Raw genomic sequence first — 24,850 nt, 5'->3', positions numbered from 1 at the left:
CATCGGCATGGGGTCAGCTCTCCCAGCTCGGGTCCCGCTGTGTTTAGAGAGTGGCGGAGCAGAAAGGGGCTCCTCCAGCGCAGGGATGTGACCGACGCGCGTGTTATTGTCCCATCTTTCTATTTCTTGGGGAAAACGTCTTTTGAATGAGCGGCTCTGGGAGGTGGTGATGGGTGTGACTGGGGGATGCAGAGGGTGCAGCTTCTGGGCCTGCGGCTGGTTCTTCACCAGAACCTGGGTGAGCCTCAGGGGCTGTGGTTTGCCCCCAGGCAAGGTTTTGATCTTGCCCTGAATAATAGGAGCAAGTAATTGCATGTGAGGGTGTCATCCATGCGACTAGGATGAAGATTATATTCGTTCATTCACAGCACCTGTAGTTTGAGTGTTACATAGCACTCTCCATCAGTGGCTATCCATGTGTTTTGCAAAGGAATTCACCTGCAGAGCTGGGGAAACTGAGGCACGAAGCACAGATTAGCTCCAAATCCCCAAACAGGCTTTTGTTTGGTTTTTTTTTTTTTTTTTTTTTGGAAAAACCTCATCTCAGGCCTTTGTGTTTTTGCAAGTTGGTTCTGAAGTGGATTTGGCGTTCCGTGTTTGAGTCAACTTGCATTGAAAGCGATAGTCAGATTCTCCTCTGCTTCCACGGATCAGGACTAATTGCCATCTCATCTTTAGCAGTGCAGATAATAGTCACGAGGCAAGTCTCTTCCCAGAAACGGAGCTGCATTTATGAATTTGCTGTGAGCGCGGCGGAGCTGATGACAAACATCTGTGTGTCCTGAGGATCTTGTCCTTTCAGACAAGGCGTGCACGGGGCAGGGCGCTGGGTGGACAGCGCTGCGCTCCCTGGCTAACCCGGCTTCGCAGGGGGCAAAGCCGTTTCTCCGAGAACCGTTTTCCAAGACAAATCCTACAACTTCTTTCTTTAGAGCCACAGCTTTGAGCTTGCTTTCTCCATTCCTGTGGATATTGGAGGTGCTTTCTGCCCTGGGCAGAATCAGGGCTTTTATTTCACTGGAGGTCAAAGTGGGTTTTCTCTTTGCCATGGTGCAACTTTCCCACTAGCATCTCCTGCTCCAGGTTTCCTCCTGTGGCTCCTCAAATTAATTAGGTGGTGGGATGATTTTATAGTGTTTTGTGCTCTTCTATAGGGCCTGGAAAAAAATATAGTTTCCCAGTGTGCTGAGTTACTGGAAGCATCAGATCAGAAAGCGAGCCGGAGCAAGAAAAACCATAAATTTATTTGGTATAAAATTGTAACAGCCATCCAGAATTTGCCGGAAGGAAGAAAACCAGCCCGGTTCTTCTTGCTTTGAGAGCACGTCCGGTAAATTTAATTTAAAAATCGCAAGCGCAGATGGCTTTTCTCAAGAGTCAAAGCAACCGTGGCGCAGCACTGGTTTCCACGAGCGGCCGTGCTGAGGCAGCTGCGCTGCGTGAGGCACCGTATTGCCCAAAACGATGTGAAAAATCACACCGGCCGTGTTTGGGGTCACCAGTGATGAAATCTCAGCTTGATGCTCCATCCCTGGTGACTCGGGATGGTCGAGCAGTTGAAGTTCAACAAACTAACTTCCCTGCTTGGCTTTTCTCAATGTGCTTCGTTATATTTTTAGATGTCGCGTTGTACGGCGCAATTAGTCACCCCCTTCCCAGCCAGATGGTCCACAATGACACAGGAGCTTCTTTTTTTAATCCAGCACTTTCCATTGGCATGAACGTGCCTCTGCTTCCTAAATAACCTTAAGTATAGGGTGCTTGTCTCAACTGCGGAGAGTGGGTGGCATGTTATTGTTTTTGCCCAGGTTCGGCTCACCAGTGGGTGTCATTTTGGAAGAGGCAGGAGCTGGGTGAGGGCAGTTTCCCGTAAGGAGAAATTGGAAAATCAAGACTGGATTAAACCTGCTTTAATTCTCGCTGCTGGGTGCATGCGTCGGGCAAACACAGAAATATGTGCGTCCTCCCTCGGCTCTTGTTTTCAAACCAAGGCTTGAAAAAGCTGGAGCCGGCAATAACGCTCCGAGTGCAAACGAAGCCAGCAAAAATGCAGCTGAAAACCAGATTTGGGTGGAAAATGTTCAGTTGTTGAGTTTTCTAATTAAGGAGCCTGGGATATGGCGAGGGAGAAGGGGCTGCCCAGGTGCTTGGGGGAGTGTGGGTGTCCTGGCGATGTGCCCACACCCATGCACACGCGTGTGCGCACGCGCACGAGCTCTGTGCACCAAACCGTGTACGAATGCCCCCAGACTCCAACATCAGACTCTTTTGGGGCCGCATTTTCAGAGGAGCCAAAAGAAACGGGGATCCCACGGGGCAGGAGGGGGAGATTTAATCCCTCTAATGGGATAGTGATGAAAAATTTAAATTTTCTGCAGCAAGAACAGTATTTCTCGAAGGAAAAACTCTCTCCGACTACTGCGGTTGTCCCCAGTCTCTTGATCGTTCCGGGAATTGTCATCGGAAATAAGGGAAAGGGGGATCGTCTCCCCCCCCAGCTGCAGCAGGAACCCATCTGTGCCACCAGCAAGGATGGGAAATCACTAATGGCTCTGTTAATTAATAACTGACCCTTGATTTTCATCTCCCATTAATGGAAGAAAAATGTTTCTTGATCCCATTGCATTTAGACATGAGCTCAAGGAGGCTGAAACTGGAAGATGGAGCAAAGAATGTACATTTTCAAGCAATTCAATAATTTTCAAGTATTGAAGAGTTTTAGCTGACAGCAAGATCTTGGGCCGGTGGTTTTGGGAGGGGATTTTACATTTCATTTAAGATTTTTTGCCAAAGGCCTTTCTTGGGGAAAAACAGGCAACTGGGGCTAGTGGGAAGGGCTAAGGGGGCGATGGCTGCAGCGGGGCAAACCTTGCTGCCAGTCCCCTGTGTGAGTGATTGAAGGGCGGGTTTAAGCTCAGTTTCTTTTGAAAATATTAAATGCTTTTGGGGTGGTAGAGGACACAAAATTGGAGCGGTCGAGCCCGTCCAGAGCCCTCAGCCGCTCGGGGCACAGCAGCGTTTCAAGTGTTTGCCAAGACTTTTGTAAAATGCCCATTGGAGGGGGAAATATCCATCCCCCCCCCCCGTTTCTGCCCCTTTCCTGCTGGGGCAATGGGATCTCTGGAGGAGCAAAGAGCTGGGGTGTGGGGGCGTGGGGGGCAGCGCTGGCTGCAGCCTGGGGGTGGCGGGTTGGGGGGGAGGATGCTGGAGGAGGCCAGGAGGGGTGCTGGGGGGGAGCTGGGGGGATGCTGGAGGGGAGCTGGGGGGATGCTGGAGGGGATATGGGGGTGATGCTGGGGGGGAGCTGGGGGGATGCTGGAGGGGAGCTGGGGGGATGCTGGAGGGGATATGGGGGTGATGCTGGCGGGGAGCTGGGGGGATGCTGGAGGGGATATGGGGGTGATGCTGGCGGGGAGCTGGGGGGATGCTGGAGGGGAGCTGGGGGGATGCTGGAGGGGATATGGGGGTGATGCTGGAGGGGAGTTGGGGGTGATGCTGGAGGGGAGCTGGGGTGATGCTGGAGGGGATATGGGGGTGATGCTGGAGGGGAGTTGGGGGTGATGCTGGAGGGGAGCTGGGGGGATGCTGGAGGGCAGTGGGGGGTGATGCTGGAGGGGAGCTGGGGGGATGCTGGAGAAGATCTGGGGGTGATGCTGGAGGGGAGCTGGGGGTAATGCTGGAGGAGAATAATGGGGGGTGATGCTGGAGGGGACATGGGAGTGGTGCTGGAGGGGATATGGGGCTGATGCTGGAGGGGAGCTGGAGGGGATGCTGGAGGGGAGCTGGGGCTGATGCTGGAGGGGAGCTGGAGGGGATGCTGGAGGGGAGCTGGGGGTGATGCTGGAGGGGAGCTGGGGGGGATGCTGGAGGGGAGCTGGCGGGGATGCTGGAGGGGAGCTGGGGGTGATGCTGGAGGGGAGCTGGGGGTGATGCTGGAGGGGAGCTGGCGGGGATGCTGGAGGGGAATAAGGGGGGGATGCTGGAGGGGACATGGGGATGATGCTGGAGCGGGATCAGGGGTGATGCTGGAGGGGGATCAGGGGGATGCTGGGGGGGTGATGCTGGAGGGGGATCAGAGAGATGATGCTGGAGGGGGATCGGGGGGGATGGTTCTGGAGGGGGGCCACTAAGGTGCTGGAGGGGATCGGGCGGGGGTGATGCTGGAGGGGGCCGGGGGGATGATGCTGGCGGGGGCCCGGGGCTGGGGTGGGGGCTGCCGAAGCGGGGCCGCAGTACCCTCGCCGGGCGCTGCCCCCCAGCCCCCCCGAACCCCCCGGCCCTGCCTCCTCCCTCCGCCCGCCGCCTCCTCCCGGCCCTGGGCGGGGTTTGGCCCCGGCTCCGGGAGATGGTGGAGCCGGTGTGAGCGGCACCGGGGCTGCAGCCGGCTGCGGCCCCCCCTGGCCCCAGCCCCGGGGGGGAGCCCGGCCCCCCCCGGCCCAGCCATGCCCGCCGGCAGCAACGAGCCCGATGGGATCCTCAGCTACCAGGTGGGGGGCAGCGGCACCGGGGGGGGGGATGCCCGGTACCCCCGGGCGGGCCGTGCCGCCGGTGCGGCCGGAGGATGCTCCGTGGCTGCTCACTGCGGCATTTCCGATGGCGGGGGGGGGGGACAGGGGGAGCAGGGGGGTGGGGGTGCATGGGGGAGGCAAGGCATCTGCAAGGGGGGGTGCGTGGGGGGCTGTAAGGGGCGTGCAAGCGGGGGTGAAGGGCATCTGCAAGGTGGGGGGGTGTAAGGGGGGTGATAGGTGTCTGTAAAGTGGGGTGCCGGGGATGTGCGAGGGGGTGCCAGGCCTCTGAAGGGGGGTGCAAGGCATCAGCAAGGCAACTGCAAGGTCGAGGGGCGGGGGCGCAAAGCGCGGGGGCAAGGGGTGCTCAAGGTGGGTGCAGGAGGGATGTGAGGAGGGGAGGAAGGCACCTGCGCGATGCCTGTTGGGGGGCTCCCTGCTGGGCCCCCCTTGTCCCCTCCTCCGCATCTAGATGTGACCCCCTGGTGATGCTGCGGGCCCTTTGGAGGGGGGACAAAGGCCGCTGTCCCCGCAGGGCCCCAGACCACCCAGTCACCCGGGGGGGCTCAGCTGTTGTCCCCACCAGGCGCTTGCACGGATGCACCCGGTGCTGGGGTGCAGGCAGGAGGTAGCTGGGTGGTCCCCCCTCTTCCAGCACCTCCTTGTCCTGGGGAGGGCCTGGCCGACCCCCCGCTGCACCCATGGGACCTGGCTGGAGGAGCTGCTCTCGGTGGCAAATGAGAGGTGGAGAATTAATTAATCTATCGTGAAATTACAGCTCACGGGAAAGAGTGAAAGGCGTTTACATCTCCCCCGGCAAGGGCTGACAGTCACGTCCTGGCGATGCTGGGCCGTGACCTGCGTCCCCCCTGGCAGCCCCACTTTGGGGCTCCGGAGACCTGTCCCCTCCTGTTGCAAGCACCCGGGTCTGGTCCCCGTCACAGCTCAAATCCTGACCCAGGAGCCAGAGGGGTCCCCATGGGGGGACGGTGCTGACCCCCACGATAGCAAAGGAGGGAGCCGCGGGGATGGTGGCTTTGTCCAGGTGGGATGGAGATGGAGAGGAGGCCACCACCGGAGCAGCCCCCCAATTTGTCCCTATGCACGCTGTTACCCTCATCCCATAATAACACCGGGATCAGTGTTATTAATTACACTTCGGGCGAGATTAATTACATTAATCCTCCCTCCCGCTGCTGGTGGGGGTCGGGACGCGAGGTTTGCCTGCTCGCACGATGCTTTCGCCTCCCCCTGAGGACTCAAAGCCAGACCTGAACCTCTGCTTTGTGCTTTTCCTCGTCCTCAATTACACTAAAGTTTTCCCAGGGAAAGATTTTTCTTTCTTAACCAGAGGAATTGCACTGGGACAGGTAAACTGAGGCAGGACACTCAAAAATCCCTCTCTCTCCCCCTGGGACAAAAAAATTGCAGTAAAATAATAATTTGGAGAAGTTTTCTTGAGATGGACAAGGGGAGAGGGTGCACCGAGCTCATGACACGAAGGGGTTCACTGCAGGCGTGTCGAAACGGACCTTCCTCCTTTGCTCCAGCGATTTCTGATTTCATTTTTACAAGCAATAATTACTTTCAGCCTCCCGACAAAACCAGCTTCGAAGCAGCCAGCGGGAGCTTTTCGCTTAGAAAATAGTGAAGTGGAACAACTCTGGCTGCTCCAAAACTCAAAAGTGAGCGATGCAAAGCTCAGCGTCCCCTTTCCCAGCCCAGTTTCAACGATTTGATGTTTTCCAGGCGCCTGGCGGCAGCGGAGAGGAACGGAGAGGGAAGGCGAAGCGTCTGCGAGTGCTGGTACCCATCCTGGGATGGGATCACTTGCTTTCCAGAGGCGTCTCTCCTTCCTGCTCCATCCCAACCCAAGCCCATGGATCCACAAATCCTATAAACCTATTAAATCCTTAAATCCTCCAGCAATTTCCTCAATGAAATAATTACTCCGAGTTCATTTGAGTGGCTTAACGAGGACCGAGTGAGTTTTGAGTGGGGCCGTTTCCTACGGTGGCATCTCCGGGCAGGGCTTGCCGCGATTTTGGGGGTGCTGCAATGGCCGGGAAAGGGCGATGGGATGCTCGGAGCATCTTGCCGCGGAGCTGGAGGTGCCCACTTGTCCTGTTTCCTCCTATTTTTGCTCCTGAAGCTTTAATACTAAATAATAAAAAAGCAGCGGGGATCCGAGCTTGGATCACGATGGGATTTTAACTGATTAGACCTCGGTGTCACCTTCCTCCGCCGTGTTATTTTACACCCCGTGTTGCCTTTCAGGGCAAGCCGGGCAGTTAACCTTTGTGCCGAGCGGCGCCGGGGAGGAAGTTCATTAGAGCAAACGAATTTGTAGGATGGAAATGATGGATTGACTCAGCTTGGAAAATAAAGTAGAGCTGGAGATAGCTGGAGGAAGCGAGGAGATTAAATATGTGGCTTATCTGGATGTTTCCATAGCACGCTAGGACTTGGTCTGGCTAACGAGGATTTATTGAAGCACCGAAGGGACGGAGGCCGTGCCAAAGCGAGACCTTCCTGAAATACCCTGATTTTTTTCAGGAAATTTTGATGAAAATCAGGGCCGCCCCGTAACGTCTGTTTTCCCAGCGGTTTGCACCTCACTTGTATTTTGGCACCTTGTGCTTTTAAATACACCCAAACGCTGCTTATGCCTTTCACCCCGGCGGGATGCGGCATTTACACCCCATTTCTCTATCCGGGATAGTTTTGGCTCAAAACAGAGCTGGTTTCTCCCCATCCACTAAGTTTTCCAAGTGGGAAGAGTCTTGGGGTGCGTGCCTTTAAATAACCGTCTGGGTCCGCATCGCAGATTCTCTTTCCAACGGTCGCTTTTTGTGTCCCTGGGGTCGGTGCGCAGCGGGTGCCACCGAGCTCCTCTCGGAGAGGGCCACCCCGGTGTCCCCCCGACTGATCCGGAGGTTCAATTCTCCCCAAAAACCCATGACCGACATGAGGATGAACCGGGATGGGGGTGACAAAATGATACTTCTGGAAGAGTTACAGGTAGCGAAGCCGAGGGGCTGAGCGTACCCCAAACAGCGGGATAACTCCCCAAAATCCCATTGGCACTTCCCCGGAGCGCAGGAGGGCGGGCAGGGGGAGATGCTTTGCACCGGGGAGGGCTGCCGGGGGCAGGTTTAGCATCGCTGGTCGGGGCACGGAGGTAAAACGGTTTCTAAGAGAGAAGGAGACTTTCCCCGTGTCGCCCGCGGGGCGTTGGAAAGCTGCGACTCCCAAATCGCTCTGTTTATTCCCACTCTGACGCCCACGTAACGCGCTCGAGCTTGCCATTTTATTTAAATTACGATGTAAAGCGATTTTATTAAGCCCTTTCATCCCGTGCCTTTTCCGAGGTTGGAGTCTGGGGTTTTTTTTTTTTTTGGCAAATCCGGAGGGGAGCAGGGTGCGTTGCTAAGAAGGGACGGAGGGTGGCGGAGGCTGTCGTCGGAGGGAGGACGGGAAAGCCACAGGCGCGTGATAATCTGGCTGCTGGGTAACGTGGGCGAGTCCCGGGAGCTGGCGGGGAGGTAGCAACAAGTCGGCTTTGAAATTAGTACGCAGGGACCAGCAAACTCATTTCCAGACACAAGCGTTTGTTCCTCTTGCTCGTCAAATTAACCGGGGATTGGGAGGCGCGCGCTTTCCTGAGCATCGCTGCCGCGCGGCGGCAAACAATGCTATGCACTCGAAGCAGTAATTCGGGGGATAAAAAGCAGATTTCACAGCAGCTTAAATCATAATAAGTTATTTATTCTCTTTTTTTTTTAACAAGTCTTCATGGTTAATGCATCATTTTTAGTACATCGGGCAGCGTATGCCAGCGCAGCATTTGAAGTTTTACTTGAAAAATACAGCTTTGGTTGTTTTGGGCTGTTTCCCAGTGCACGGCGTAGCTCTTGCTTCTTGAATTTCATCCAGGTTCCCCCACTTTTCTCGGTATTTTGCTCTTCTTCAAACTTCAGTTGCAGAAATTGAGCGACTAGATGCGAATCTTGACCTTTTTTTTTTTTGTTTGAATCATTTTTGGTCGCTGTGATGACGGCAACGGGCTTGCAAAGATGAACCTCAGCAACTCAATAGCCCCAAACCTTCCCCTTTGTGCTTTTAATAAAGGAATAATTTGAAAACCGATGAAAACGAACGGGTGTTCAGGCATTGCAGAGTTTTTCTTTGCACGGGTGAACAGATTTTGGTTTTCTTGGCTTAGTTACTGTCCGTGCAGGCAAGGAAGGAGAAACCGAGCGGCGGTGACGTATTTTCTTTAGTATTTAAGACATGCATAGCAATTAAAAGACAAAGTGCAGCCTAAAGAGGAGAAAAAAGATATCAAGTGTTTCCAGGAGGCCCTTTCAAAGCCGCAGTTGTGACTTGGAGTGCGAGACGTGGTTGGGTTTTTATTTCTTTGAACGCAGCCTGGTAATCCCCTTCCCCAGCCCTGGTGGCAAGGGGAAAAGAGAAGCAAAAAGACTTCTTTCTGTTTGCTCCTGTAGTTCTCCTTCGGCTTTTAAGGCACAAATGCTCTTCATGCAGCACTGGCAGTGGTGTTTCAACCGAGGAGGGCATTAGCTCTCAGCCCTTGGCTTTTGCAAAGAGATAAATGATGTTTTCCGTGGAAAGCACGCTTGCACCGAGGGAAGCCCGAGGCTGAAGATGAAGCTTTGCCCTTGCAGGTTCTTGAGGGCCTTTGGAGGTTGTTGGTGGCCATGTCCTGTGGCCAAGTGCCATCTAGTGAGTCCTGCAGGTATCACGTTTGGAGACTGAAACTGGCTGTGATCAAAAGTGCAGTTTTGGGGTTTTTTTTCCGAGTTTGGAAATCCCCCCCCTTTTTTTTTTTTTGAAAGGAACTGCAACAACAAAGCAGGAGGTTTGGTTTTTTTTTGGTCTGAAACACTCATCCCTCTCCCCCATAGTAAATAGTTCCAGACTCACATTATGTACAATATAGGTGATGTTTTGGGCTGTTTTATTTGGGTATGGGAAGAAAAACCTCCTACAAGGTTAAGTCCATGTTTTTAGGGCCATGCCTGGAGGAGGAGGCACGCAGAGGCATGATGCTTGTGGACTCGCGTGGACGCAGGGGTGGGTGATGGCCGGGAGGACGTACGGGAACTCTACACACCCAGCCCCAACTTTTACCTTCTTCTCACTGCTAAACAGAGACATGACGAAGAGGCGGTGATTGACCAGGGAAGAACGAGTAACGTTGTCAATATTCACTATGAGAAGGAGGAGTTGGAAGGTGAGTCTCTGCCGAGATCCTGGTCGAGGGGCCACCAGCCCAGCGCGTCTTCCCATTGCACCAAGTCCCTACAACATGACTTGTTGTGCAGCGAAATAAGCCGTGCTTCTTAATAAAGCAGCACAGTTATTTTCACATTTTTTAATATTACGGCTTGTAAACAGAGGGAAGAAGCCCCCGCAGAGGCCGCAGGATGAGTTTTAGCCACGGGGCTGGATAGTTCACGGCTGTTTTCTTGCAGAGGCTGCTCCTGGCTCGGAGAGGTCAGGAGAATAATTTGACGGCTGCAGATGCGAGGCTGTGATTTTCTTTTTTTGTTCTGGAGTTCATTATCATGGGACTGATTTGATCTTCTCTTGTTGCCTTGTGCCATACAAAGATTTTAAAGATAATTACCTTTGCTGCTGCTTAATGAGCAAGTCTGAGTGTTGTCCAGCCGAAGCTGGAATTTGAGAAGAGGTTTGATACTTTCAAGGCACTTTTAGATGACCTGGAGCCATCACTTGTTGCTCTGCTTTTGCAAAGTTCGAGTTGGAAAAAAGGAGGTCCGGTGAAAATAAAATGAAGAGAAGTTGGTGTTCCTCCTGGGATTTAACCGTGGCTTAGCAAGGCACCAGCCACGTCAACCATTGCCGCAATGCCAAAAGTGCTGCAAATGCTGCTTTTTCGCAGGCCACCGGACCCTGTACGTGGGCGTGCGGATGCCGCTGGTGAGGCAGAGCCACCGGCATCACCGACCCCACAGCCAGAAGCATCGGAAACGGGAACGGGAGAAGGACTCTGCCCCCACGGAGCAGGGCTACCACTGTAAGTCCCACCGCAGCGCTCACTCCTCGGGGCTACGTGGGCGCTGGGGTCTCTGCAAGCAGGTCCGTGTGGCTAGTTTGAGTGACTTGCTGCTCTTCCGAGGGAGAGTGGCGTTATTTAGCACGGCCCTCCTTCCCTCTTTTTCCAAACTTATCTCATTTTTTTTTTTTAAGGCAGTTAAATGCATAATGGATTTAGGCTTCTCTTCCTTAGAGGGATCCTGGCTTTAAAAATGGAAATGTGGGGAAGGAGAGCTGCCCATCCTTACGCAGAGGTGGAATAGATGCTTCTCCTTCTCCGTGGCTCTGTGCAAGCCTGGACAGACCTAGGGGAGAGCACCCGTTCTTAGCCCATTTCTCCCTGGGCTCGGCACATTGCAGTCGGTCAGCCGAGGAAAGTCTGGGAAAGTCTGTGCTATAGATTGCCTATAATTTGGTTAAATGTGTCGAGTCAGACAGAAAGGCCGGATCGGGCAAGAAAATTGCGTTATTTAGAATGGGAAATAATGATCATATTAGGGGACAGACCTAGCCGTATTTATGGCTGAACTGGAGCTCATCCGATGCCCACTTTGCGTATGAACGTGACGAGCCGCATTCAGGCACGGTAACGGGACGGGGCTTTGTCTTCTGCTCCCAGACACCCCGTCCCAGCGGGTGCAGTTCATCCTCGGGACCGAGGAGGACGAGCAGCACGTCCCGCACGACTTGTTCACTGAGCTGGATGAGATCTGCGTGAAAGATGGCGAAGATGCTGAGTGGAAGGAAACGGCAAGGTGAATCCCTGCTGCCGGCTGCGGTGGGAGAGGAGCCCCCGCGCCGGCAGCGCCCGGGGGCTCTGCTTTCCGCTCTCCGGGACGTGAAGCTTTTGCAGCTGCAGGTGCCGATGCGAGGAGCCTTCTCCTCTTGCTACCCCGTAGCTCTGTTAAAGGGGTTGCAGAGCTGAGGCTGTTTTCTTGCAAAGGGATTGATCGCACCCGATGTCCGCAGGTGGCTGAAGTTTGAGGAGGACGTGGAAGATGGTGGCGAGCGCTGGAGCAAGCCCTACGTGGCCACACTGTCCTTGCACAGCCTTTTCGAGCTGAGGAGCTGCATCATCAATGGCACGGTGCTGCTGGACATTTGCGCCAACAGCATCGAAGAGATTGCAGGTACCCTGGGCGCCGCATCCCTCCGGGAACGGCCAAGCTCGGTTTGCCGTGGTGCCCTTCACTCCCAAATCAAACCCTGCCCCAATGGCACGTCCTTTTCCAGAAGTCCCACTGTGTTTTTAAGTCGTGAGGTTGGTTTTGGATGTAGACTGGGCGTGCAACAGTCACACCAGCTTTTTCTTCCAATATGGGATCCTTTTGAAAGCAATTTGTGGGGTTAGAGAAGCGATTAGAGAATATTCTCCAGGCAAAAAGGAGCGTGTGTCAGGGCTTAGCTCTTAGAAATACGGAGTCTGCGTAAGAGCTGAACCTCCTTAAATAATCTATTTATTACAAGCCATTGCCTCGCATTCTTTTTTTTCTTTTGCCTTAACATCCAGGATTTAAGAGTTTTAAAGGCAGAGTTTATCTGGCAGATGACCAAGCAGTGTATTTCTGTGGGGAAGATAATTGAAGTTAATTGAAAAAGCAGCTTTGGAGAAATTATCTTTGACTGGCAGGTCTCCCTTCAGCCCTTTCAAGAGCTGGAGAAGTCGGAGCCGTTCTTAGCCCATTTCTCCCTGGGCTCGGCAAATTGCAGTCGGTCAGGCAAGGAAACTCTGGGAAAGTCTGTGCTATAGATTGCTTATAATTTGGTTAAATGTGTCGAGTCAGACAGAAAGGCCAGATCGGGCAAGAAAATTGCGTTATTTAGAATGGGAAATAATTACCTTAGCGGAGTGATGAATAAGCCCTTTGATGATATTTTTTAGCAAAAGAAAATTCTTGCTTTCGCTGCAAAGGCTGAACTGTACTAAAATGCCTTGCTAGGCAAGGCTGAGCGCACCGTGGGGTATCCTGCGTGGCACAGCCTTCCCTGGGGGGCTTCGGGGGTCGGGACTTGGGGGGTTTCTGCTCTGACGGCTTCATTTCCCTTTGCCATCCCCAGATATGATCCTAGGCCAGCAAGAACAGTCCCCGGAGTTTGACGAGCGCATGCGGGCGAAAGTTCGAGAAGTCCTTTTGAAGAAGCATCACCATCAGAATGAGAAGAAAAGAAACAACCTTCTCCCCATCGTCCGCTCATTTGCTGATGGCAGCAAGAAGCAGTCAGACCCGCACCTCCTTGACAAGCCGGGTGAGGGTTCCTGCAGGGCTTTGGCACCAGGAGAGGGTTCCTGCAGGGTTTTGGCACCAGGAGAGGGTTCCTGCAGGGCTTTGGCACCAGGAGGGGGTTCCTGCAGGGCTTTGGCACCAGGAGGGGGTTCCTGCAGGGCTTTGGCACCACGAGGGGGTTCCTGCAGGGCTTTGGCACCACGAGGGGGTTCCTGCAGGGCTTTGGCACCAGGAGGGGGTTCCTGCAGGGCTTTGGCACCAGGAGAGGGTTTCTGCCAGGCTTTGGCACCAGGTGAGGGTTCCTGCAGGGCTTTGGCACCAGGAGAGGGTTTCTGCCAGGCTTTGGCCCCATTAGACTTGTCCTGGCAAGGGAGAAGCGTCCCAATTGCTCTTTGTCTGTCTTTCTAAGTCTGTCTTTTTCCTACCAGCCCAAACACTCACCCCTCATCCTTCTCCCACCACTGCAGAAGCTAAAAATGGGGTGAACCATGAAACCAACGCAATGGATTTAAGCAAGGTGAGACGCTCGTAGCTTTCTTACGCTTTTAGGGCCAGATTTGCTCTTGCAAACTTGGCTGCAGAGTGTGCTGCAGAGTGCTGTGGGCTTTGCTTTTGGGGTCATTGCCTGAAAATCGCTTCTCGTATCCAGGCGGAGCTGCACTTCATGAAGAAAATTCCCACCGGGGCTGAAGCGTCCAATGTGCTCGTAGGAGAGCTGGATTTCCTTCACCAGCCCATCGTGGCATTTGTCCGCCTGACCCCGGCTGTCCTTCTCTCGGGCATGACGGAAGTTCCCATCCCAACAAGGTCTGAATGAGAAGCACAAAGTTTTTACTTAAAAAAACCCCCAACAAAACAATATCAAATTGCATGCATCAGTTTGGCGTCCCAGGGGAACAAGGCCAGCGGGAGCAAGCACGTTTCTCCCACCCACATCTCCTTGTCTTTGTTTCTCCCTTCCCTGTTGTAGCTTTTAAATCCATTGGCCAATTTTAATGAAAGTCGGCCCAAAAATTAAATTTGCAATTGGTTTTGATGAATTTCAAATTCATCACTGGAGTCGGTGAGCCCTTTTGAGCCGCGCTCTGGGCTGGGAGCTCCCAGGGATTTCCTTGGGTGCTCTTTGAGCAAGGGCATGTTCTTCTCTCTCATTTTGTTCTTCTTGCCCAGGTTCCTGTTTGTTTTGCTTGGACCAGAAGGAAAAGCCCATCAGTACCATGAGATCGGCAGGTCCATGGCTACTATCATGACGGATGAGGTGCGACAAGATAAGAGATAACTCCGGCTCGTTTTTGGCTTTCTTGACCTCTCCCTGTCTCTGTAGCAGTGAGGAAGATGATTTGCTGTCCCAGCTGCCCGCAGCTCTCCAAACAGCCCACCCTTCCTTCGCACCCTAAAGCAAACATGCGGATTTGCATCACCCCACATCCTGGAGGCTGAAATCGCACCCGGGGTGCATCTGCACCTCATCCTTCTCCCCGGAGTCCCCAGCACGCTGTCCCCAGTGGTGGCATTGCCAGGGCCAGTAAACCTTCTCTTTAAGCAAAAGGCTGTGGTGTGCCATGGGGGACGGGAGCCTCGTGGAGACGATGCACAGATTTGTCCTTTTGGGGGAATATTTCCTGCCATTTCCAGCAGAAAATCTGGGGAAAATTATCTTGCATTTAGCCAAGAGCTTATTGCACCGGTTAGGCCATCCTAGCTGGGTTGTCCTCTCACCAGGTTGTCTCCTATCGGCAGGTTTTCCATGACGTTGCCTATAAAGCCAAGAACCGGGCTGACCTTGTGGCCGGCATCGACGAATTTCTGGATCAGGTCACGGTTTTGCCGCCGGGAGAGTGGGATCCGTCGATCCGAATCGAGCCCCCGAAAAACGTCCCTTCGCAGGTGGGTGCTGCAGCAGAGGAGGCGCGAGGGGGACGGGCAGGATGGCGGCACGGCTGGGGATGCGTTCAGGGGCCCAAATTCACAAGGTCCCAGTTTGTACCCAGACCCGAAGCAAAACAAGCCAGTGGTTACAAATACATATCTTTATCTTATTTGCATTTTAACAGGAGAAAAGGAAGATGCCGGGAGCTCTCGATGACAGTGCTTCTCACAGCAAGCCGGAGAAACACAGTGGTCCTGAACTGGAGCAGACAGGAAGGTGTGAGCTTTAACAGGTTTTTTTCTTCTGTTTGCCTCTAAAATCTGAGCATGCACCTTCCCTTCTAGCAGGTTTTTGGGGTGAATTGGTTCAGCGAAGGGGCTCCACGTTACCAGCTTGGTCCCCTGGGCTGGGCGGGTGAGAGGTCTGGGCAGCAGGGCTCAGCCACAGCGTCGTTGCCCGTAGGTTTTCTCGATTTGGGGTGGAAGCAGATGCATAAACACCTCCAGGTAGAGCTCTGCTGCTTCTCAAAGCATGGGACTGTTGCCATCAGAGGGGCTCTCAGGTTAGGTCTTTTTTCTTTTTGTTGGCGGGGTTTTTAGTGTGCCTCAGTTTCTACTGGGTATAAAACGGGAGGAGGAGACTGCTGCTTTTTAGCACCGAAAGCTCTTCTGTGCCTGTGATTGTCCTTTTGCGGCAAAGGAAACTCAGCGTGGTCTTCCAGCAAAACAGTCTATTTCTTTTTCTTTCCTCCAGGCTCTTTGGAGGTTTGATCCTGGATGTGAAGCGAAAAGCCCCGTGGTTCTGGAGCGACTTTCGCGACGGTCTGAGCCTGCAGTGTCTGGCGTCCTTTCTCTTCCTCTACTGTGCCTGCATGTCCCCTGTCATCACCTTCGGGGGACTGCTGGGGGAGGCGACCAACGGCCACATAGTGAGCACCTCTCTGTTGGGTGGCGTGGGGGAGGATAAAACCCATGCAAAAGTCCTCGCTGCATTTTTTTTTTCCCCTAATGGTTTATTTGCTCACTGCTGCCTCTCTTCCCCGGACAGAGTGCCATGGAGTCGCTGCTGGGCGCATCCATGACCGGCGTGGTGTATTCCCTCTTTGCTGGCCAACCTCTCACCATTCTCGGCAGCACCGGACCCGTCCTCGTGTTTGAGAAGATCCTCTACAAATTCTGCAAGTAAGGCTGGCTGCTGTGGCTGGGTGCTGCGAGGGCCTTCAGAAGGCGGCAGTGATGGAGAGAAGAGGTTTTTCTCTTCTTTTTCTCAGTGGTAGTTGTTAGATTTAAGTTGTCTTCTGTGTCGTAGACATTGCACGCTGCTGCTTTAGTACGTGATGGTGTAAGGGCCCTTGGTCTCTGAAGGGTGGATGGGGTCATCTGGGCTTTTTAGGGTTAAAAGCAGCGGGAGGAGGAGAAACCGCAAGGATGCGGATGCCCAAGATGGGCTGCACAAGGAAGATGAGACAAATCACTCTGGTTTGGGAATGAGGGAAGATTTGCTTCCCTCTGAGTGCAAAACCAGGCACTTTTTAGCCTGATTTTTGCTGGAAGTGGAAATACAGTTTGCCCAAATATCCAAATAGTCTTCTGCTGAAATATTTTGATGATTGTCTTGAAAAAGTAGGAGCTTTTCATGTGAAATGGATATTTTTCATGACAGTTCTTTTGTTGTGATGACTTTGATGTGAAATGAACCACCCTTATTGCAATTTAAATTTACTATTAAGCCCCCACTTGCTGGCAGCAGGTGACTGGGCACAAAACCAGCCAGTTTTGGTGTTCGGGCATCAGGGTGATGTGGGAGAACACCACCTTCCTCAACAGGGACCTGGCCTCAATTAGCCTGCAGGGCATTAACACAAGATAATTGCTAAATAATGATAATTAAAAAGTTGGCCTCTCCTCCTGCGGGTCCACACCCTGCACCGCAGCCCCGAGGCTGTCTGTAGTAGTACACGGAAACTGCGTTTACCATCCGCAGCCTTGACGCGCTCCTAAATTGCTCCCGATTTTCCCCGAAGGAGGGCACGGCTCGGAGCCTCTTGCTGGCCTTTCCACCTTTTGTTTTATTTTGGTTTCCCAGGGACTACACGCTCTCCTATCTCTCTCTGCGGGCGTGCATCGGGCTGTGGACCACCTTCTTCTGCATAGTGCTGGTGGCCACCGACGCCAGCTGTTTGGTCTGCTACATCACCCGCTTCACCGAAGAAGCCTTTGCCTCCCTCATCTGCATCATCTTCATCTACGAGGCTCTAGAGAAGCTGAGTCACCTGCGAGAGACCTACCCTGTGCACATGCACAGCAAGCTGGACTTCCTCACCATCTACTAGTGGGTTTTTTTCCTCCTAAAATGCTGCTGCCCCTTGGCAGGAGCTCAGGGCTGCACCTCCATCGCCTTTCCCTTACCCCTGTCTTGGCTTCTCTCCTCCCAGCTGTAAGTGCGAGGCACCGACCCATCCCAGCAACGAAACCCTGCGTTTCTGGGAGAGCAACAAGATCAACGTGTCTGGCATCACCTGGGAAAACCTCACAGTGACTGTAAGTGCCCCGAGCTGCTGCGTCCTTGCCCCACGGCCGTGGGGTCCAGGGGCATTCGCATGGTGCAAAAACTCGGAGCCCTTCAGGTGATGATGGGCTCCAAACTGTGCTAGTGCTGCTCTGAAAAGTCATCGCTTAAACCTAATGTGGGGTTTTTAACCCCCGTGGGCCTGGGAAGGAGACTCTATCTTGTCCAGTCCACCTTGTCCCCAACGTCGTGGGTCCTCAACCCGGTTGCAGGACAGTATTTCTGACCAGGAGCAAGGCTAAGTGGGTGGTTTGATTATTGTAGCAGTTGGAGGACTTAAGTTCATGCTTGAAGGTAGTAATTGGCTTCCTTAATTGGTTCCTAATAACTCCAGGCCTTGCTTGCTTACTCAGTGCTGTCTGTAGGTACGTGCATAAATTTGCATGTCTGAGCAGCCTCTCGGGCTGGTGTTGCTGGAAGCAGAGCCCAGGCATAGGATGGGAAGCTCTTATGGACACCTCCATCCCCTCTTGGCCATGTCCACTGGGAAGGGACGATGTGTCTCTTCTCCTTTCCTATCACGGTTGCCTTAGCCCTCCTTCCCTGTTCCCTTTTCCTCTATCCCCAAGAATTTCCAGCGTGTCCTTCCCCTCTGGTGTCTTCTTCAGCCACGGTTACCTGCCATTCAAGCGGAGGATGTGCTGTGGGTCTGTGGTACGGTGTCCCATCACATCTCGTCTCTCCGCTCTCCCATGTCTAGTTCGATGTGTCACTTGTTCAGCTGCTGCTGCTCATTAAATATAAATCTCTATTGGCAGCAGCAGTTACCAGGTCATGGATCTTGGACCGAGATCCTCAAAAAACCCCTATTATCTGAGGTTTCCTTGCCGCATGTGCACTGCCTTTGTGTCCTGACACTCTGTTTCTCCAGGAATGTCGGTATTTGCATGGAGAGTTTCAAGGACCTGCCTGTGGACGCAATGGCCCCTACACACCTAATGTCCTCTTCTGGTGCTGCATCCTCTTCTTCTCCACCTTTGTCCTGTCGAGCTTATTGAAGAAGTTTAAAACCAGCCGTTACTTCCCAACCAGAGTAGGTAGAAGATGGTGGCCAGCAGCAGTCTCCACACTCATTTCCCAAAATGGCTTTCCTGGAGCACTAAGCAGTATTTGCCACCACGTGGTCAAGCTGGGAAATGTTGACCTTGAAGGCCAAGCTCTCCATCAGCTTGGATGTCCCTCACTCGTTTCCATGAGTGCAAAACGATCGTAGCATTTCCCACCTGCCTCACGACCTGCCCCAGAGCGATTTTTTGCTCAGGCAGTGGGAAATCAGGTCTTCCAAAGTTATTTTTTTTCACCTTCTGTTCATTATGGGCTCAAGGGGACAGTTGATTTAAATGAGGAGCTGCCGTAGAAAAAGAGACTATTTCTTCGTTTTGAGGAACAAGTGATGCCTCAGTGCCTTATTCCCATTTTAGCTGTGAGTGTGGCTGTAGTGGCGGACATCTGCTTCCTTATTTTTTAACGTTTTTTTAAGGTTTGAATTAAAACAACCCTTTTCCACCTAATTAAACTTTTTTTTTTTATTGTCTGACACCAGATCTCACAGGGACAAACACAGCAACAGTGTCTAACCAAGGGATTTGGCTGCATGGCCTCAGAGTGGTGGAATTTTGTTAACGAGCCTTAATGTTGTTGATGTCCCCAACTTTTCCATCTCGTGTTATGGCCCCATTTGCGATGCCCCTTTCAGCTCTGGTTTCTCGCCCCAGGTACGGTCCACAATAAGCGACTTTGCTGTTTTCCTCACCATCGTCATCATGGTGCTCATTGACTTCATGATTGGGATCCCATCACCGAAGCTCCACGTCCCCCATATGTTCAAGGTAATGGGGTGTTCTGGCACGGAGCTGGTTTCAGCCCTTGGGGATGCCACAAGGTGACGCCAGGGCAGGACAGGGCCGAGTCTGGAGGAGATGCTGGTGGTGTGACCATCTCCCTTTCCACCTCCAAGTGCATTGTTTCCTTCTGGAAACAAGAAGACAGCCCCAAAACTAGATACCTACAGAGAAGTATCTATGGGTGCTTGTGAAGAGGACACTGGCACTGCTGAACCCCATGGGAGAGGGTGACATGAAGCCAGGGCTGGGAGATGGTCTGACACAGGGATGGAGGGGAACATCAAAGCCGGTGCAGCGGCTGGGCTGGGAGGTGATCCTGATGTGCGTGCTTTGTTGCAGCCTACCAGAGATGACCGCGGGTGGTTCATCAACCCCATAGGACCCAACCCTTGGTGGACGGTGTTGGCTGCACTCATCCCAGCTCTGCTCTGCACCATCTTGATATTCATGGACCAGCAGATCACTGCCGTTATTGTGAACAGGAAGGAGCACAGGCTGAAGGTAAGGGGCTGCAAGAGAGGACCCCGACCCGCTCCGGGCTGCAGGTACAGGAGAAGCTCCTATTCCAAATGCTTTGTGAAGGCTTTGGTTTGGGACAACGTCAGGCTGCGTGGCAGGATGCTCTCCTGGATTAATGATGACGTAGGGAGCAAATGAGGGGAGTTCAGATGAGCAATCTTGCGGAGCAGCAAATTAATCTTAGAGCAATATAGAAGAGCGTTTTTGTTTTAAAAAGTCAGCAGCAGCTAGGGGAAGGAATCATTTTGATGAGTTGCGAGGGATAACTCAGAGTCACACCTTACTTGCAAGTGGTGGAAATTTCTTTATGAATGAAAAAAATAGTCAATTTTTTTTTTTTGGAGAAGTATCACAAACTCTCCAAATCCACTTTGTCTGAACTCCTGCCAGATTTTCATGCAAGGTGCTTGTGCAAAGCCTGGATGCATCCTTATTTGTTTCCAATTCTTGCTTTAAATATTCAAGAAGTTGACTTGAGCTCAAGTAGGGTTTTGGTCTGACTTGCGACGTCGTCCTTGCTCTTGTGCTGTGGGATGCTCTGTTTCTTGTTTTGCTCCCTGCAGAAAGGATGCGGGTACCACCTGGACCTTTTCATGGTGGCCGTGATGCTCGGGGTGTGCTCCGTGATGGGGCTGCCCTGGTTTGTGGCTGCGACCGTCCTATCCATCACCCACGTGAATAGCCTCAAAGTAGAGTCTAACTGCTCAGCTCCCGGAGAACACCCCAAGTTTTTGGGGATACGAGAGCAGAGAGTCACTGGCTTCATGATCTTTGTGCTCATGGGCTGCTCTGTCTTCTTCACTTCTGTGTTAAAGGTAAGAGGAAAACACAAAACGCCTCACAACCAGGAGCTTTTTGGAGGCTGTACAAAATTAGTCCCCTCTCTCCAGGCCTGAGTAGTTGTGGAGCGGAGGAGGAGGTGATCCCAAACCTTGGGGCTTGACCCACGGCGGGGACCAGCCTCGGTTATGCTTTCCAGCCCTTCAGACCCCAGTTTGGTGCGCTCGAGGCAAGCGAGCGAGACAACTGCTTTAACCTCCCGGTGTCTTTCAGACCCACCCGTGTTTATGGGTTACGATTAAGCATATTCATCTGCTCTCTTCCAAACGGGCAGCACTTTATGGGTGGCAATTTGCTCCCCCAAATGCCTCAGAACAGCCGTTCCCGGTAGCCGCACGCGCTGACATCGTCCCCACGGGCTTCCTTGCGTGCTCCTCCCGCAGAGTCGCCTGGCTCTAGGCTGAAGGGAGGCATGCCACTTCTGCGTGTCGCAACAAGAATATGTAGAAATATTTTTCTACTGTCACAGAACGTGGCGTATGGTAGCATGGGTGAAATCGCCTATTTTCCCCCAACCTTTCTGGAAAATAAGATTATTCTGACGCTCAGCCTAAAGCAGAGCATTAGCTGACTCGCACGCACAAAATCTCTACTGGTTAAAATCCTGTGGAAACTAGAAAGCTTTAGGCAGTTTTAGGCAGTCTCTGTAGAAGAGAGCGGTAATACGGAAAATGCAATTTAAAAAAAAAATAAAAAATCATTGCATTCTTTTTTTCAGTTCATACCAATGCCCGTGCTTTATGGTGTCTTTCTCTACATGGGCGTGTCGTCGCTCAGAGGAATTCAGGTACGGACTTTTGTTACAGCGTGCAGCATGGCTGCTCCCTGGTACTTCGTCTCCGTAGCAGCAGGAAAAAAAGCAGTGGCACGGATAAAAACCTCTCTGAAAGCAAGCAATGAAAATATTTTGTGTAAGGAAAAGGTTGGTGGAGGCAGAGGAGGTACATAGGGCTGGAGGACCCGGCAAGTTCAGCGCGCCCTGTTTCCCAGTTTAGGGCAGGTCAGTGTTTGCTTACGTGAAAATGGGGGAATTCGGTGCAAATTTTTACCACTGTTGGAAATCCTTGCCGGGGGATTCAGCGAACCAAGAAATGCTAACAACACAATAACGTGGAATAATTGCAATTTGGCGGGCAGCTTTCATGGGCAAGCTGGTTCATAGATGGAATGAAGGGAAAATGGGTGCTGCTGCCAGGAGCGTGGTGGGATCCATGATTTCTCATTGCGAGCAAGACCCTGAAAACTCCCTCCACGTCTCAACAGGGCCAGAAACTTTCCGCAGTCCCCAGGTGGCAACGTTTCCACTTTTATCTTGCAGTTCTTCGATCGCTTGAAGCTGTTTTGGATGCCGGCGAAACACCAGCCGGATTTCATCTACCTGCGGCACGTCCCCTTGCGAAAGGTGCATTTCTTCACCCTGATCCAGCTGATCTGCCTCGTCCTGCTCTGGGGCATCAAGGCGTCCCGTGCCGCCATCATCTTCCCCATGATGGTAAGAGCCGGTGCCGCTCGGCAGCGGGACGTTTGCAGTGTCGGAGTGAGATGTAGCATCATCTCTGACCTCGCCGCATCTTCCCTCTTCTTCGTGAAGGTTTTGGCTCTTGTTTTTGTCCGGAAAGTGATGGATTTCTGCTTCTCGAAGCGAGAGCTCAGCTTTCTGGATGACCTTATGCCGGAAAGCAAGAAGAAGAAGTTGGACGATGCCAAAAATGAAGCCAAAGAAGAAGAGGTAAAGCTTGCTGAGTGCTCGGGGCTGGACATCTCCCTCGGGCTGTGAGGCTGCCTGTTTCTATCACAGCTTGTCTTTAGATGTTGGGGGAAGATCAGAACTAAATAGAAATAGATCCTAATAACCTGGATCCTGCATCTTAACCTTTTTTTTTTTCCCTTAAATTAGCAGGGAGTTTAACACTTGAATAGAGGCATAATTTTTAAAATTATTCTTTTATAATAAAGATGATTATTATTATTATTATGGAAAGATCTGCTCATAGTGCTGTTTTTAACCCCTCCAAAATGTTTGGAGTGAACGGTCTTTACCCTGCTGCAGGGGTCAGAAGGTGAGGGCAGCCCGCAATGTTTTTCCTGGGTGTTCAGTTTATCTCCACTTCGATCAAAGGCAGAGCGCTTGATTTGTCCCTTTTTACATCAGGAGTCCCAGAAGATGATGGAAGCTGCTGCTGCAAATTCAGTTCAGCTGAAACTGGGGAAGACCAGCGACTCGGATATCCCAAAGCAAAACAGTGACAGGTAAAGCCCCACCAAGCACCAGGACCCCCGGCAAGATTAGTTTGAAGGTGTTTGGCACAATTTTCTCCACTTGCGTCTTTATTGAGCATCCCATAGAAACCAGCAGTCAGCTGGTGGGAAAATCGAATTTACGGGCAGGGCTGCAGGAGGTGTTCGCAGGGCTCTGGGTGGCTGCATAACTCATGTTTGACCCCAAAAACGTGCATCATCGGTGACTTTACGGTAGCTGGAGATCCTCATACTTAAAAATGAGGCATGATCTGTATCAGCAGTGGCTTAGGAGCCCGCCCCAGCGCTAAACACCAGCAAGAGCCTTCGCACGGAGCTGTTGCTCTGCAGCTCTCGGGCTTGCCTCCCAAAACTCCTCGTCCAGCAAAACCTCCCGTGTTTATGCTGAGCTGAGGCCCCCCGGTTCCTCTTGCTGATGCTAATGCACTCGGTGGCATCAGTTTCCATAATTACGGATTGCCATGTAACATATTTATTGCAGGGCTGATCCTTCCGAGATTAATATCTCGGATGAAATGTCAAAAACGACTGTATGGAAGGCTCTCACTATGAACACAGAAAAACTCTGAATCCGGGCAGGAAAGAGGTAAAGGACTGCGTGTGAATGTGACCGTGCTCCTCCGCGAGCGATGGCGCACGCCTGCGGTTTTCCCGTGCTTCGGCCGGCCGTGCCAAGCCAAGGGCCCGTCCCTGGCAGCAGGCAGCGCGCACCGCGGCGTGCAAACCAGCTCCCCTCTGCTGGGGTGGTCCCACAAACGGGGCTGAATCAGCAGCAGCCGCAGGTCTTCCACTGCTGACGCTCTCCCTCTTTTTCTCTTCCCCGGCCCCCCCAGTTTTCATGTTTAGGAATCTTGACTTTGAAGGAGAGGAGTGAGAACGTGACTCAGGGATGTGCCAACGCAGACACGGGGAGAAACTGCTTTTTTTTTCAATTGGAGGATTCCCATGAAAGCCATGCGGATGTTTTCAGTTATCCTTGGTGTGCTTCAGGCATTCAGTATCTCTAGACCAGCAAACTGAGGTGCACATCGCAGTCAATGGGAGTTCGGTGTCGTTCAGCCTCCGTGTGTACGTGTGCGTGTTGTTGCGGTTTTGTAGTGGTAGAGGGACTGCTACCGCTTTATCATTCAGTGCTATTTTTTTAAATATCTAATTCCTCCTCTCCTTTCTCTTTTTTCCAAATATAAACTTTGAATGTACAAAATAATTTTCTGTTATATTTGATGCATTCTCCACTTGCTGCTTCATCATCACCAGGTTCTTGGGCTGGTTTGGGGTCCTTGCTTTAATTCTCTCTTGTGTCTTACTGGTACAAGAGCCGTGCCCTCCGTGGCAGGGCAGCGTAAAGAGAGTCCGAGCAGCTGGGCTAAGGCGAAGGAAAGGCGTTTACTCCCTGCGCTCTAGTTTTACATCCCTTTTTTTTTTTTTTTTTGCTTTCGTCCTGCCATCAGCCTGGAAACTGCAAAATGCAGAAATGCCACCTTCTTGTCCCCTGGCTGTAAACTGAACATAAGGGAGGACTTAAAATTGAATACCTTGAACGCGCCCTCTGGTCGTGGGAGCGGCCGGGTGAGACCACGGGCTCTGTGCCCCCGGCGGCCCCTCCCTTGTTCCTCCGCTTTCCTTCTCTCACCTCCCTGGGACCCTCCGGGGTGTTTTTCTTCACCCCTGTCCTTGCAAAGTCTTTTCTCTTGCAGGATGGGACGAGGCAGGAGGAAAGCAGGAAGGTGCCTTTTCCTCCTCCCTTTCCCTGTCGCTTTGCAGGAAGAAGCTGTTAAGCAGAGACGGTTCTCGTGCTCCCTTTTGCATTTTGGGGGGGTTGTTGGGCTGCGGTGTCACCCCAGGCACGTGGGGTCGAGTCGGGTGGCCGTGGAGCCTGGGAGGAGAGGACAACCCAGCAGAAAAGGTCCCCTTGCCGCCCCTCCACCTTGCTGCGGGCTCAGCACGTGCTCCAGGCTCTTGGGGTCTGCAGCCGGTGCCCCGTGCCCAGCTGGGACGGGTGCAGGGACCCTCCTGCCCTCGGCCTGTCCCATCCCCCGCGGGAGCCTTGTCCTGCACCAAACCGACCTGAAACGACCACGGCAAGTTCTTGCTCCTCTCAAAACCTGAAATTGCTCCGTGAGGATGAAAGCAGGG

The 24,850-nt window shown here is 52.7% G+C and overlaps 1 protein-coding gene across 1 annotated transcript; it reads left to right on the top strand.

Annotated features, from left to right (window-relative positions):
- The first annotated feature begins 4,348 nt into the window (after nucleotides 1-4,348).
- SLC4A8 (solute carrier family 4 member 8) lies at nucleotides 4,349-23,914 on the top strand. The gene is made up of 25 exons (XM_075133868.1): nucleotides 4,349-4,487; nucleotides 9,681-9,762; nucleotides 10,435-10,569; nucleotides 11,209-11,344; nucleotides 11,559-11,719; nucleotides 12,648-12,836; nucleotides 13,243-13,331; nucleotides 13,464-13,621; nucleotides 13,985-14,072; nucleotides 14,555-14,701; nucleotides 14,869-14,960; nucleotides 15,438-15,612; nucleotides 15,732-15,865; nucleotides 16,770-17,015; nucleotides 17,119-17,224; nucleotides 18,124-18,285; nucleotides 18,968-19,081; nucleotides 19,436-19,597; nucleotides 20,179-20,430; nucleotides 21,174-21,242; nucleotides 21,774-21,947; nucleotides 22,047-22,184; nucleotides 22,608-22,705; nucleotides 23,196-23,300; nucleotides 23,548-23,914. Exons 1-24 carry the CDS (start codon nucleotides 4,443-4,445, stop codon nucleotides 23,281-23,283), a joined length of 3,240 nt encoding a protein of 1,079 aa, XP_074989969.1. The 5' UTR covers nucleotides 4,349-4,442; the 3' UTR covers nucleotides 23,284-23,300; nucleotides 23,548-23,914.
- Nucleotides 23,915-24,850: the final 936 nt, after the last annotated feature.

Source organism: Calonectris borealis, chromosome 30, assembly GCF_964195595.1.
Source record: "Calonectris borealis chromosome 30, bCalBor7.hap1.2, whole genome shotgun sequence".
In the NCBI taxonomy this organism is placed as follows: domain Eukaryota; kingdom Metazoa; phylum Chordata; class Aves; order Procellariiformes; family Procellariidae; genus Calonectris; species Calonectris borealis.
This window is presented reverse-complemented; position numbering and strand designations above follow the sequence as displayed.

Bases quoted from the DNA above. Each gene is read 5' to 3' on its own strand.
- SLC4A8 (XM_075133868.1), top strand. From the start codon at position 4,443: ATGCCCGCCGGCAGCAACGAGCCCGATGGGATCCTCAGCTACCAG. The intron at 13,622-13,984 runs GTCTGAATGAGA...CTTCTTGCCCAG, and splicing joins GAAGTTCCCATCCCAACAAG to GTTCCTGTTTGTTTTGCTTG. The intron at 15,613-15,731 runs GTGAGCACCTCT...TTCCCCGGACAG, and splicing joins AGGCGACCAACGGCCACATA to AGTGCCATGGAGTCGCTGCT.